Below are 15,924 nucleotides of genomic sequence, written 5' to 3'. Positions count from 1 at the left end.
AGAAATGATCCTGTGGGGAAAGTCAAAAGTGCTTTTAAATGTGTTTTTCAGCTGGTGAAAGGAGCTCCAGATGCTCAGCTGCGGTCGTTGCACATTCAAAGAGATCCCACAGCATACACCTACATTAAAGTCGGAGGCCAGATAAAGGTATTGCACCAAGTACAAATTAAAAGAGACCATTATGGGTGGTAATGTTCATGTAATATTATACAGAAAATTTTGCTGGGTTTTCATAGATATCATAAAGGATCTCAAGACCTTCTTTGGGATCTCTGGAAAATAAAATCATTGCAGGGGAAATCACAAATAATTGTGCAGGGAATTTGATTATTGTTGTTCCTGGGTACAGTAGCCATTGGTGCATTTTAAAACCTATTTGTAATAGCCTGTTGAGTCACCCAGCACTGTTCCATTGCTTCTGCAGGGAGTTTAATGAGCGGGCGCGAAAACAAATTTATAGCAACAAACAAGGTGTCGTCATGGAACAGGCTGGATTGCTGAACTCACAGAGGTCTGAAACAAACAGCCTGGGGTGTTTTAAACATTTCATGCCAGTTCCCAAGTCTTTTGTAGGTGAACATGCTGGCTAAACTTCACACTCTGTCCAGCACAACTGTGGCTGCAAAAGGTTCCTGCTGTATGAAATCAGTGTTACTCTGCTGGAGCTGTTAGCAATGAGTATGCCAGCATAATTACAGATTTGAGTGTTGCGCTTTTGCTTTAGGAAGTCTGGGGATTTAGTAGCTGTGTCAGCAATTTCCAGCTTTTAATTGCACTGCTATCAATTCAATGTGAAACTAATAGTAGGTTTAATGACCTCCCATTTCAATATCATTGATTTACCTTCACTAAATGAAAGGCTTTTAGCCAGTCTACATTTCGGTAAAGACTGACCGTGCTGTTATCCCTAAAGCTGAATTAATAGCATGTACTGTTAAAAGCAAGATCAGGAAGAGGATGTTTTAACTAAACATTATTTAATCTTGATGTGCTTTTGTTTGTGACCGTAACTCATCTAGATTCTCTTTCCAATCTTGTAGTCGTCTATAAATGACACTGCTGAATATAAAGCTGTCGCTGATGCCATGAAGGTCATTGGCTTCACTGTAGAGGAGATTCAGACAGTCTACAAAATTCTGGCTACCATCTTGCATCTGGTGTGTAGTATTTCCTAAGCTTGTTCAGAAAGTATTACCAACTGCAGCTAGTGTAGCCCAAACTTATTGATTGATGAATTATTTAATCTTTCCAGGGAAATCTGAAGTTTGGAAGTGATGGAGATGTGACTCTCATTGAGAACTCTAAGCTAGTGTCAGTGCTGGGGGATTTGCTGTCCACCAAAGAGGAGAATGTAGAGAAGGCTCTGCTCTATCGCACTGTGGCCACCGGGCGTGATGTGATTGACAAACAGCATACTCATCAAGAGGCCAGTTATGGTCGTGATGCCTTGGCCAAGGTATGAATTGGGACTCTGGGAGTCTTTTTTTTTTTTTCAGGAGACAAACAAAATTGTGGTAACGCAGCTGTAAATAAACCTGCTGGACCAATAATTTGCATATGAAATTTATGCCAATGTCTGAATTAAAACTTCTACAGGCCCTAAATATGATGCATGATTGTTTTGGTTCACTGTAATGATAATGATAATGTCACCTTCTGCACTGTATATCTGAGGTATGTTTGTATATTTTAGTATTTATATAGTGTACAAGTGTAATAAAATTGCACATACACACACACACATCATATATACATACACACTACCAAAAGTTTGGGATCAGTAAGATTTTTTTTTTTTTTTTTTTTTCAAAAGAAACAAAACGTTCTATTTCAAATATTCCTTTAAACCTGAAAAACGTGTCATGGTTTACACAAAAATATTAAGAAGCACAACCTTTTTTCAACTGTGATTATAATAAGAAACTTTCCTTGAGCACTAAATCAGCATATTAGAATGATTTCTGAAGGATCATGTGACACTGAAGACTGGAGTAATGGCTGCTGAAAATTCAGTTTTGCCATCACAGGAATAAATTACATTTTAAAATATATTAAAATAGAAAACAATTATTTTAAATTGTAATAATCTTTCAGAAATTGCTGTTTTAATGTATTTTTGTTCAAATAAATGCAGACTTGGTGAGCATAAAGTTTTACTGACCCCAAACGTTTGAATGGTAGCTTATATATTCCTTATGTCTTTATTTACTGTTGATATTTCTCTTTTTACAATACTTTCATAGCTATAGAGAAGAAAAAAAAAATTTCGTAGCTGTACAATTATAATAAAAAGCTTGACCAAGACAGACAAATTTGGTTGACTGACTAAACTATTCACATCTACGTTTCTTCTTCCACCAGTTTCACTCCTCTTTATTTGCTACTCACAGGCCATTTATGAGCGGCTTTTCTGTTGGATTGTGGGAAGAATCAATGACATCATTGAGGTGAAAAACTATGACGCCAAGGTTCATGGGAAGAACACAGTCATTGGAGTCCTGGACATCTATGGCTTTGAGATCTTTCAGAATAACAGGTGAGAGTATATGCTGTTCCGTACAGATATGAGGATCTTTCTTGGCTGTGTTATTCTGCTCTGTTTACTATAATTAGAGTGTCTCTCCTGAATATCTTACTTGTTTTATCCAGCTTCGAGCAGTTCTGTATAAACTACTGTAATGAAAAACTACAGCAACTCTTCATTCAACTGGTGTTGAAACAAGAGCAGGAAGAGTATCAGCGAGAGGGCATCCCCTGGAAACATGTGGGTTTTATTTGATGGTTTCTCCATGAACTTTTCACATCTTCACTATTTATATTATACAAAAAGAAACTCATTTTGTATTGATCTAGCATTACTGCAACTAAATAAATTTTGCTGTGATTTGTGTGTTCATGGGAACAGATTGACTACTTTAACAATCAGATCATCGTGGATTTGGTGGAGCAGCAGCATAAAGGCATTTTTGCGGTCCTGGATGAGGCGTGCATGAATGTGGGGAAGGTGACGGATGAGATGTTCCTGCAGGCTCTCAATGGAAAACTGGCGAAACATGCCCACTACACCAGCCGCAAGGTATTGAAAATAACTATAACTGGGTAAAGTTTTTGAAAGAAGCCTCTTATGCTTGCTAAGGATGCATTTATTTGATCAAAAAGTAAAAACAGCAATATTGTGAAATATAATTACAATTTAAATTAACTGCTTTCAATTATAATATGTTTTAAATTGTTATTTATTCCTGTGATGACAAAGCTGAATTTTCATCAGCCATAACTCAAGTCTTCAGTGTCACATGATACTTCAGAAATCATTCTAATATGCTGATTTGCTGCACTAGAAACATTTCTATTTATTATCAGTTTTGTGCAGCTTAATATTTTTGTGGAAACCATTAAGTATGTTTTTTCAGGAATCTTTATGAATAGAAAGTACAGTTTTTAATTGAAATCTTTTGTAACATTATGTCTTTGCGGTCATTTTTGATCACTTTAATGCATACTTGCTATATAAAACTAAATATTTCTTTCAAAAAAAAAAAAATCTTACTGACACCAAATTGCACATTTAGGCAAATCTAGTAGGTCATCCCGTTATTAGAGAAAATGCAGGTTGTGGACCATTTACATACTGTAGAATTAGAAATAGTAGTATTAGATAGTATTCTATTCTGAACATACTGTAGTCTTAATTGAATTTTATGCATTACCCTGAGTCAACACAAGGAGGCAATAATAGTCAGTGAAAAAAATGTCCTCCAGTATTTCTCACTACTGAGACTTCGGTGATGTCACTGGCAACCAATGGAAGCTAGTGAGACTGATGTCTCAGCCTTGGCAAAGTGTCAGAAAGCAAGAGGGAGTAGGAGAGTTATGGATAGAGACGGACTGAGATAAAGATAGAAAAAGGCAGTAAACAAAACAAAATGTAAACATACCTAGACAGACAGAATCTCTGGACACTGATTGGCTGGTCACGCAGTGCAGTGGGCACAGACCCAGATGAGGGTCAGTTCAGGTACTACTTTATCAAACTGTGCTCAGAATCTGCCCTCAGCTCACACATGCTGCATTCACACCAAAGGGAGGAAGCTAAAGCGAGCAGGCATCGTCTGCCCCTAGATAATTCCCTGTGTCAGGCTGTGTGAATAATCAGAAGTCTCCCTGGATGCAGGAATAATAAGTGTCCTTCAGAGCTCATTTGTAATGCAGAGGGTTACTCCTCACTGTGGAGGAATCTCAGGCCTGTTAGCTAGATAGATGATGTGTCTTTCTCCTGCTGCGTGTGAGCAAAACATCTGCATGAGTGTATCCATTTCAAAGTATATGCTTTAGATATGTAAACACCACTCTCACCAAATTCGACATGGTATATGAGCATATGAAAGAGAAACAGATGGATCAGTAGGTGAAAATGGAAAAGGAAAGCTCTCTTATGTGTTCAGGTGTGTTTATCTCACAAATTAAATACTGAATGTGATACTTTCATCTTTCACAGACACCTCTGGGATGTTTCCAGGCTTGTTTGTGGGAGAACGTAGAATGTGCAGGCCACTTTAACAGCATAATTAATGGTTGCTTGTTAAAAATCTGTGGCTGAGTCTCTTGCGATTTCTTCACTGAGGATTTTTACCTTCTTTGCTTTGCTTTTTTCCTCTGCAGTCTCGGTTTAAGAGGGGAAGTTTCACTCTTGGTTGATTTCAAGTATGAAAAGTATGCTCTGTGGACTGGAGTTCTTTCTCTGTAGTTCTTTTCTCTTAACTTGGGCCTGACAGGAAACATAGAACTTGCTCTGCCATAAGCTGCACTGGCCGTAGAGCATAGCAGATTGCAGCAGTGAGGAAGAGATAAATAGTTCATTATTTCATAAAGTTGCTCTTTTTGGACTTTTTATGGCGTGTTTACATTTGGCAGGTTTTGTTAAATTAAAACAAACTCCGGTTCATTTGAATAAGCTTGAACACTGCCATCCAATTACTGGTGCGCACTAAACAAGTGGAGCGAGACCCCTGAAAAGATGGGTCTCTGTCCACTTTCAAATAAACTCTGGTTCAGTTCGACTGAAATACAGTATGTATGCAACACGGTCCAAACACATGTAAGAGAACCAAAAACAGGACATGATGTCAGACGATTCGACCCTAAAAAGGATCGCTATGTTGCCCATCACAGTTCGGTACAGGCATCAGAACCACGTCTCCTCACAGCAGATCTTCGTTTGTGCGTGTGACAGAGGGATTCCTGACGCTGTTTTAACTCCTTTATACATTTTATAAGCTCTTCATGAGCTTTCAGCTCATATACCATCATATGTATGCACATACAGTGAGCGCATTTAGCCCAGCACACATTGTTTTGGATGTTCAACAAGTTCCGTCGCAAAATATACATCATAAAAGCCTTTTTTTGTGTGTGTGTGTATTTTTAGGGTTGGTGTTAAAAATTACAGTGTGAACTCTAAGCGAACCAGGACTAAATGTATCATTTTCTTTTTTGTTCCTGACCAAAAGAACCAAGAGAACTGAACTGCAAGTGTGAACACACCCTTAAATTAAGATGTTTTGTATAATTTGTGAATGACTATTCATTAAAATCATGGCAAATTTCTAGCAACATCATGTTATCTTTGGCATAGATTTTTGAGTAGGGGAGAACAACGATAATTGTAACGCGCGCGCACACACACATATGCACCGATCAGGCATAACATTATGACCGCCTTCCTAATATTGTGTTGATCCCCCTTTTGCTGCCAAAACAGCCCTGAGCCATCGAGGCATGGACTCCACTAGACCCCTGAAGGTGTGCTGTGGTATCTGACACCAAGATGTTAGCAGCAGATCCTTTAAGTCTTGTAAGTTGTGAGGTGGGGCATCCATGGATCAGACTTGTTTGTTCAGCACATCCCACAGATGCTCGATTGGATTGAGATTTGGGGAATTTAGAGGCCAAGTCAACACCTCAAACTCGTTGTTGTGCTCCTCAGACCATTGCTGAACCATTTTTGCTTTGTGGCAGGGTGCATTATCCTGCTGAAAGAGGCCACAGCCACCAGGGAATACCATTTCCATGAAAGGGTGTGCATGGTCTGCAACAATGCTAAGGTAGGTGGTACGTGTCAAAGTAACATCCACATGGATGGCAGGACCCAAGGTTTCTCAGCAGAACATTGCCCAAAGCATCATACTGCCTCCGCCGGCTTGCCTTCTTCCCATAGTACAACCTGGTGCCATGTCTTCCCCAGCTTGGTGACGCATGGCCATCCATGTGATGTAAAAAAAAAAAAAAAAAAAAGATTCATCAGACCAGGCCACCTTCTTCCATTGCTCCGTGGTCCAGTTTTGATGCTCACGTGCCCACTGTTGGCACTTTCGGTGGTGGACGGGTCAGCATGGGCACCCTGACTGGTCTGCGGCTATGCAGCCCCATACGCAATGCACTGTGTATTCTGACACCTTTCTATCAGAACCAGCATTAACTTCTTGAGCAATTTGAGCTACAGTAGCTCATCTGTTAATCGGACCACACTGGCCAGCCTTTGCTCCCCACGTGCATCAATGAGCTTTGGCCACCCATGACCCTGTCGCCGGTTCTCCACTTACTTGGACCACTTTTGATAGATACTGACCACTGCAGACCGGGAACACCCCACAAGAGCTGCAGTTTTGGAGATGCTCCGACCTAGTTGTCTAGCCATAACAATTTGGCCCTTGTCAAACTTGCTCAAATCCTTACACTTGCCCATTTTTCCTGCTTCTAACACATCAACTTTGAGGACAAAATGTTCACTTGGTGCCCAATTTATAATCAGTGTTATTCACTTCACCTGTCAGTGGTCATAATGTTATGCCTGATCATGTATACAGTATATATATGTCCACATTTTAATATTAATAGTTGTTGCAAATGGATGCTGGGCTGCCTTCTGCAAATTCTGCATGTGTTGGGCCCTTTTCCATTGGCCAAGAGATGTTATTTTGATGCAGACAGGAACAATGAGGATTTTTTTATTTTTTTTTGTAATACTAATAGTAAATCAGCCCAAAACAACACAAAAATTTTCATATGAAAGAGAGAACTTTATCTAATCTTTATTTAAAAAAACAAAACAAAACAAAAAAAAAACATTATTTATTACTGGTTATTCATTACTGATAACTTTCCGAGGCTTCAATGTGCATGCTTTGTGCATTAAGGTATTACCATTATTGTATTTATTGAGCATTCCAAATATCTCTGCCCTTTGTATGCCATATAAAGGCCAAATGTTACTGGAGTCATGGTCTAGTGGTGAGATGTTGAGTTTTGGTGCTCATACGGGAGATGGTGATTCAGTACTCTCTGAGAATAATTTGCCCTCTTTAGATGTCAAAAGACAAAATTGTTAGTGGTAAAAGTGTACTTTCATAACTAACTGCTTGAAAAAAAGAGTTTGCCTCAGCCTGTATGCTCTACGCTTTATCTAAGATGAAAACATCAGATGTAATGGCAGATCTAGCCTTGAGCTGACATATTCATTTCAATAAGGTGCTTCATTTAACGCCACTTTCACCTTCTCATTGTGCTTTATCAACTTGTTTACGTCTCTCTTCATGTGCTTCACAGGCTCTCGATGTTCACTGTGCTTCCCACATTCTCATCACACCCTTAAAATGGCTTTGATCCTTCCAGGTGTTTGCTATAAAAATGCCTCTTTTCCCATCAGCTTTTAATTACTGTTATTTGCTGACACAAGCGGCTGCCTGACGGTATGTGTTGGGGGCTTCGTTCTTCTTTCCTGTTCTTTTCTTTGATCCCAGTTTCGCCCTCCCCTCACCCCTTGTTTTCCCTCTCTTCATCACGTGCCGATTGCAGGTGTGGCCATGTGAGCGGATGCTGCTATGGTAGCACATAGATGCCTGGTTGTGTGAAGGCAAGGGCAGGCTCATTACCCGATCAGGCTTGTGTAGGCCGCAGCAACCAGCCAATTAGCCGTCGGTTTCTGTTCCAAGAGAAGAGCTCCGCTGGCCTCTGTGGCCCACTCTTCTGCAGAACTGTTCATTAGGAAGAGATCATGACTTGTTTTCTTCTTAGTGGAAGTAATTGCGTTGTTTTCGTAGTGACTTGTGAAGCACTGACACACGTTTAACACTTAAGTTACTGGGTAATTGGTGTATGAAATCCCAGTGCGACATGGGTTGACACGTCATTGTACCTAATTTTTGGTCACTGCTTTGCAGGATTAGCATTAGATGGGTAGTTTTTCTTAAGGTTCTTTTCACATGGCTCACATTAGCGTTGCCCAGTGCAATGAACTCTGCTTCAGGTTTACCCCACAGCGCTGGTCAAGCGATTTCAACTTTGACCTTACTTGCTACTGAGCTTTCGAAGTGCAGCCAATTTGTATGAAATCTGTCTGTCCAAAAACATGCCCATGATTTATGCCTTTTGGAGTATAAAGCAACAAGAAAAGTTTAAAAACTTTCAAACTTTATGAAGAGATCTTGGGATTCTATTTGTTAACATTAGTTAACCTGAACTAACAATGACAAATACTTATAAAGCATTTATTTATCTTAATTTTAATTTTAACACATTATAAAAATCAAAGTTGTATCTGTTAATATCATTTAATAGACCTGAGCTAGCATTGAAAAACAGTGAACAGTTGTATTTTTATTAACTAATGTTTACAAAAAGTTTTATTAACTAACGTTAACAAACAAATACTGTAACAAATGTATTGCTTATTGTTAGTTAATCTATTAACTGACATTTACTAATGGGACCGTATTGTAAAGTGTTACCGAGATATTGAATTCCTCAATTTCTTTTTTGTTCTTTTCAGTTATAGTTCCTCAGTTCTTGAACTGATTTAAAGGGTTGGGTCATCCAAAAATGAAAATTCTGTCATTAATTACTCACCCTCATGTTGTTCCAAAGACCTTTGTTCATCTTCGGAACACAAAGTAAGGTATTTTTGATGAAATCCGAGAGGTATCTGACCGAGAGGTATAGACAGCAATTTAACGACCATTTTTCAAGGTCTAGAAAGGTAGGCGGAAAGCAACAGCCGACTCATTATTGGCCGGCTCCTGCGTCAGCATCACACGCATGCGTCGTGTTGCTCACATGAACAGCGTCGGTCAATAATGAGTCGCCGTTCTGACATAGAACCTGGAAGCGCTGAATGTAAACAGCATAGGAGAATGACACAGAAGAGAAGATATTGTTGAATAAAGTCGTTATTTTTGTTTCGTTTTTGCACACAAAAAGTATTCTTGTTGCTTCATAAAATTAAGGTTGAACCGTCACGTGGACTATTTTAACGATGTCTTTAGTACCTTTCTGGGCCTTGAAAGTGGTCATTAAATCGCTGTCTCTGGAGGAGTCAGACAGCTCTCGGATTTCATCAAAAATATCTTAATTTGTGTTCCGAAGAAGAATGAAGGTTCAACATGTGTGGAGCGACATGAGGATGAGTAATTAATGACAGAAGTTTCATTTTTGGGTGAACTAACCCTTTAAATTCACCAAGAACATCCTGAGACCACATTTGAGTCCTGTTGTTCCTTCTTGTATTTAATCAGTCGCTAGGATTTTTTTTTTTGTTTTAAACTCAAATAAATGTTTTTACGGTTTACTGTTTGATCTAGACGTCTAGAGTCCACTGTGATTTGGAAACCTGGCTGCTGTTGGCTGTGTCGATGTATGAATGGCAGATTTTGGGCTTTACTGGCAGGTGCCATTGCCATTGCTGTTCGTATGGTTGGCTTAACCAGCACTCTGTATTGAGAAGCACAGGTGTTAGACAGGATGGTGTGTTCCTAGGGGGTGTGAATAGAGCTTGGGGTAGGAGGGCGGGGAGGCATCTGTGCGACCAGCAGGATCCAGGATTAAACGTGTCTGTACAATCAAACACTTTTTTTTTTTTTTTTTAAACCCTGTAAATTTGGACTGGGTAGAATTGGAGTGCATGTTTGAAGCTGTGGCCTAAAGGTTAGTGCAGGTGGACCCAAACTGTGGTTCTTATCTTGATGATATGAGTTTGAGTCAATACCTAAGGAGTCATGAGCTATCACCACGCATGACGTCTTGACGAATGAGGAAGCGCAGAGGATAGAGCAAAACAAAACCCCTGTCACAAATTAGAAGTTTAAAAATTTTAAAGAGAAATGTCTGAGGATTCCGTTATAAGAGAAGAGGAGCTTGAGTTTGTTGCACAGCCCTATTTGTTTGAACTGCGAGAGGCATCTAAGCTTATGATACTCCTACATCCTACATCATACGCTGGGTCAGAGGTCACTCTTCCGCCTGAACTCGATTTGCATACGGCCATTACTGGAAGCCAGTGATTATGGTTTATAAAATTTTAAATATGGATATTTTTCTTACAAAAACCCATCGCTTTTCTTTAGAAGCCATTTATTAACCCCCCGGAGTCATATGGATTACATTTATTATGGATAGATGTGCCTTTTGGAACTTAAAAAACTTGGGCCCCATTTAACCGCATTACATAGCTGCGAAGAGCCAGGATATTTTTTTAATACAATGTTCTTTAATATAAAATATAATTTTATTCGTCTGAAAGAAGAAAGTCAAATCCACCTATGATGGCAGATAAAACTGTAATATTGTGAAATATTATTAGATTTTAAAATATTTTTTTATATTTAAAGATAAAAAAGCTGAATTTTCAGCATCATTACTCCAGTTTTCAGTGTCACATGATCCTTGATCAATGATTTGGTGCTCAAGAAACATTTCTTATTAATATCAATGTTGAAAAAAAAAGTTGTTCTGCTTAATATATTTTTTTGTGGAAATCATGATACTTTTTTTTTTTCAGGATTCTTTGATGAAGAAAGTATAACAAAAAAAAATCATTTATTTATATCATATTACCCTGCCATTATGTATTATACAAGAATATAATAGATTATACAAGAATAACATGATAAATAGGAAATGCAAGCGCAAATCTGCATTAATGAAACAGTAATGTTTAAAATTACAAACATCTTTTTCTGGCGTTTTACAGTCACAGTACAGTCACAACCGATTATGCAACTGTTTTCTTGCGTTGTCAGGTTTTTAGAATAAGCATATTTTTGGGTAATACTTTATTTTATTTTTATTGCCTTGTTACACATTACATGTAATTACTATAGCAATAACTATAAATTATACATAATGACATCATGCAACTAAACCAAAACAAACCTAACCCTAGAGTGAGTACATGTTGTTAATTAATATTACTCAGTACTTAAATGTATAATTACACAATAACAAGGACACCTTAAAATAAAGTGTAACCAATTTTGATAGGCAATAATATGCTGATAACTAAGTAAATACCCTTATTGCCATTTTTACAATATTAATGATAATGTTAAATGATAAAGTATAATATGAGTAAAAAGAGCGCCTTTATGGTTTGGTGAACACACGACAAAATAAGGTTGTGAAACACTGCTAAAAATGTCTGTTTCTCTCTCAAAAGGATGCTTTAGGTTTAAAGGTATGATTGTGAACTTTGTCTTTCTGAACATCGTTCTTTGTTTAGTTGCTTTTCAATTCTTGCTGTGACTCTATTTTGACTTTTTGTCATCTGTGCTCTACTTTGTACAATGGAATATGCAGCCTGGCTCCATATATTCAGTGATTACACTGATAGACCTAATTTATTCACAAATTGTGTTGTTGTATGTGCATGCATGTTTTCGGACATGACTAATTGAGATATATCACGTTTTTAAGAGACCCAGTGAATGTGTTTGGAGCCTGGTCTGGGTACTAACCCTAAGGAACTTTAAACTCTTCCGAAATGCAGTCTTCAGATATCCCACATCAAATGTGAATCTCTTTTGCAATTTCAAATGACTAAATTAGTTTTTTTTCAACACAGTTCCAGCCATCTATTCTGATTGCTCTTCCACTTTGGCTGAAGTGTTTAGGTTTGTCCTCTCTAGTAGAGATAGTGGCTTCTCATCCATTTCCTTAGAGGGCCATTTTATCTGTATTGCAGTTGAAATGAGCCGAGTGAGTCACCACATACACAAACCAAACAGAGACCCATAAAGTGGCACCCGACACAGAATAGAGATGCTGGCATCTACCACAATGGGGACTGTGACACAAAAGCTCACTAAAAGTTACTGATAGTCAATCCTTTAATTAATCCGGTGTGTGGGCATGTGATGGCTTATGGCTAGAGGGATTCGGGGTTCCATTGTTCCGTTCTGCTTTAATCCGCAGAAATGGGCGTCCCTGTTCACACAGTGAATCAGCAGCATTCTGTATCTTAATGAGAGCTGAGGCTGCTTGCCTTTGATGTCACTGCTGTATTTTATGAATGACAGTGAGTCTTATATAACTGCACTAGCTGCCCAGCATACAGAGTCTCCTTAAGGAGGACAGTGATCTGGCACTGATAACAGGGTCTTAGAGCCTTGAGTTTGTTGTAGCATTGCAAAATTTAACACATTTAACACACTTTATTTATATTAAAACATTTATTGTATTTCATAGAATTAAAAAATCTGATCATGGCCTTGATCAACCTTCAAGTGTGTGGTGGTGGGGATTTTATATTGTGTGTGTGTGTGATGATAATGACTATATATTTTATTTTATTTTATTTTATTTTATTTTATTTACTTTTTAGAGATTTTTTTTAAAAAAAATGTTTATTTAAATTGTATTAATTTAAAAATGTATTTAAACATTTATTTAAAAAAATAAAAATTGATAATAAAAGTTTATCAATTTTTATCAAAAGTTTAAATAGTTGCTTTTATTTATAAAATTATTTGGAATTAACAATTCTCCTGGCAGGTAAAATAGTAATAAAAGATAGGCTGATTATTGTTGTGTAGCAACTTGATACATTGATATAAAGCATGTTGACACAGGTTTGCATTTTACAGCTTTGAATGCAGCTTATGAAATCAAAATTTAGAGTCCGTACTTTCAGTTTTATAACTGTAATTTAATAGGGATGTAACAATATATTGTGTCACAATATATCGCAATAAAAAAATGCAACGATATGTATCGTGGATATCTGTATTGTGTATAGTTCACCCAAAATGAAAATTACTGTGTGAGGGGGGAAAAAAATCAAGTTTACATTGTTTTAGTGTCAGTAATACATTAAACTACTATATTTAATGCTGAATATAATGTATAATAATGCAGTGGGGGAATATTTGTGGTCCTGATAATGGCGAATGTTTTATGTTACCAGTAAAAAGTGGCCTACATTATTTTAAATATATCTATTAAATATATCTATTTTAAATATATCTACTCTGTCAGTGACAGAGTGCAAGCATATTCATCTAAAATAATTCTGTATTTTCAGCTTCAGAATCATGAATATTTTTATTCTGGTGTCTCCATTGTCCTGTGCATTGGGTTACCAGTCCAAGCTTATTCATTTCCATCCCCAATGTAATACCAAATTTAGCATTTTAATCAGCAATAAATTTTGTTATCCTTTTACCATATGTTTTGGAGTATCACAATAATACCGTATCATGAGCTCAGTATCGTGATATGTATCGAATCGAGACATGAGGGTATCGTTACACCCCTATAATTTAAGTAGGCACCATCTCTTTCACAGTCGTTCACTGAACTCTTTTCAGCACAGCTTTTCAGCTCCACCGTCTTATGCTGGATAGAAGAGCGGATCTCATCTATCTTTCATATGTGCAGATTTACTTAGATGCCCCTCCCAGGCTTTGAGTTGCCTAGCTCTTTCTCTGACACTGCTGCACTTTTTGCAGGCTTGTTTATTGCAAAAAGAGCTGTTGCTTTCCAAGTATTATAAGGAGTTTTGTGAGTCTACTTTTATGTTTAAAAAAATACTTAAATTACTCAAATCTCTCTCTCCACAGCTTTCCCCCACAGACAAAAACCTGGAGTTTGACCGAGACTTCCGCATTCGTCATTATGCTGGAGATGTGGCGTAAGTACATTTAGAGGAGGCGTAAGTGCACTCTCTGTTGTTTGGGACCATAAGCCCTAAATGCTGTAATTAACAATCACTGTTAGTAACCCACCGAAGGCTTAACTAAGTGGAAAGAGATCTAGTCCCTCCCTTGGGCATGAATTGGGTTTGAAAAGGTATGGTAAATAAACATTCGAGTGACGCAAACATATTAGTCAGTCCGAATGATGTAAACACCGGCTGCAAAAACAAGTTTATTCCAAATGTGAATGCAGATTCATATTCTCACTTAAGTGGTTTGCCAGATTGCAGGCTGTCAGTTATTTCCTAAACTTCTGTGGGTGTAGGTGTTATGTGACACCATGTTGAAACGTCTTGTTGATGCTCAGGCTCCTTTGTTTGTGTGAAAAAGAGAGAAACGGGTAGGGGAATGAAATCAAAAATTATATATATTCTTAATTAAGGAGCTGGAGCTTCTCTGTGTCAGTGACAATTGTGCTGCACATGTCCTTAAAAGTGAAGCCAAAATGTTTTGATTGCCTCCTGGTGGCTGGCTGCGGTATAGGTCATAAACCCCTCCCTCTCCATGTAATCGAATGGGACACGAGCCAAACTAATAATAAAAAAACTAATTTTTGTCATTTTAGTATCAACGTATCATGTTGACATTCTTTTTTTTTTTTTTTTTTTTTTTCAGTAAGTTTGGTTTTAGATCGTTATTTGATACCATAAAAATGGGGTGTCATGATTAACAGCTGTGTTTGCGATTGAGTCTGCAGGAGCGGGAGTGTGGGTGGGACCTTGATACCATTTTTTTTTTTTTTTTTTTTTTAAGAAAATACAATAAAATATTAGGGCTAATGTCATCAACGAAAGGATATACCATCGATTAATATCCTCGTAGCAGTAAGTCTGTCTAAATGTTTATAAGTTATCGTTAAAAAAGTAATTCCCCTAAGCAGAAAATGTGTACTTTTTTTTTTAGTTACTCCGTTGTGGGCTTCATTGACAAGAACAAGGACACCTTGTTTCAGGACTTTAAGAGGTTACTTTACAACAGGTCAGTATTATCATACAGTACGTCTCTTATTTGCATACCTGCCAGATGTCACACGACATCTGTGACTTATATCTGTCCTTCTCCTTCTGTGTTTCACAGCTCAAATCCCGTGCTGAAGGCCATGTGGCCAGAGGGCAAGCTGAGCATCACAGAGGTCACCAAACGACCCCTGACTGCTGCCACACTCTTTAAAAACTCCATGATCTCTTTGGTGGAGAACCTGGCCAGCAAGGTGAGTGTGTTTGAAGCAGTTTTGTGTAGACCATGACCAATGCATATAGTATATGAGTAATAATACAGACAGTCATTATTGTGAAATAATGTATGAGATTAGTTTGTTTTGCGATAATGGCAGACTAATGTATATTATCCTGCTTATTACATGACAGCTTACCAAATAAATGAATACATGGACATTAAATATCGATTTCAGTTGATTTTTTTTAATGTGAGTAGTAGACACCAGATCATACAATGTGAGCATAGCTATGAAGAAAATCAGGAAAAAATGGTCTATCATACAGCTGAATGATCAATCAGAGTCAAGTAGTCCAGAACCCTATTTAATAGAGTCTGGTTTCAACAGTCAGCTTCTGGAAGTAAAATCACATTAATTTTCTCCATAGGGGAAGTGATTTTTAATGACAACTTATAAATCTTTAAAGACAAACCTACTGTGAGCTACATGGGTTGATGATCAATGGTAAATGCTTCTGTTGAAGCCATCAGCCCACATTATTTCAACTTATTTTTTAAAATAACCATGTTTAACAGTGGGATTCATGATTAGAATCTACATTACCAATGATTCTGCTGAAAAATCTCCACCAAACACACAATTGTTACAAAAAGAACTATTTAGCACCTGCTTATTCCCTTGAAGCATTCTTAAATATTTGCATATATATGTATATTTTGCAAT

At 37.6% G+C, this 15,924-nt stretch overlaps 1 protein-coding gene across 2 annotated transcripts in view; it reads left to right on the top strand.

Annotated features, from left to right (window-relative positions):
* The window catches only part of myo1d (myosin 1D), a 76,879-nt gene that overhangs the window by 22,397 nt on the left and 38,558 nt on the right, over nt 1–15,924 (top strand). For both annotated transcript variants that reach the window (XM_051914238.1, XM_051914239.1), the window contains 9 exons: nt 52–147; nt 1,041–1,157; nt 1,253–1,456; nt 2,391–2,536; nt 2,650–2,764; nt 2,906–3,076; nt 13,890–13,960; nt 14,928–15,002; nt 15,102–15,234. In XM_051914238.1, coding sequence (XP_051770198.1) covers nt 52–147; nt 1,041–1,157; nt 1,253–1,456; nt 2,391–2,536; nt 2,650–2,764; nt 2,906–3,076; nt 13,890–13,960; nt 14,928–15,002; nt 15,102–15,234 — 1,128 coding nt within the window. The remainder of the gene's footprint in view (nt 1–51; nt 148–1,040; nt 1,158–1,252; nt 1,457–2,390; nt 2,537–2,649; nt 2,765–2,905; nt 3,077–13,889; nt 13,961–14,927; nt 15,003–15,101; nt 15,235–15,924) is intronic.

Source organism: Ctenopharyngodon idella, chromosome 12 (assembly GCF_019924925.1).
Source record: "Ctenopharyngodon idella isolate HZGC_01 chromosome 12, HZGC01, whole genome shotgun sequence".
NCBI lineage: Eukaryota > Metazoa > Chordata > Actinopteri > Cypriniformes > Xenocyprididae > Ctenopharyngodon > Ctenopharyngodon idella.
Note: the sequence above shows the minus strand (reverse complement) of the source record. Positions and strands in the feature narration are given on the sequence as shown.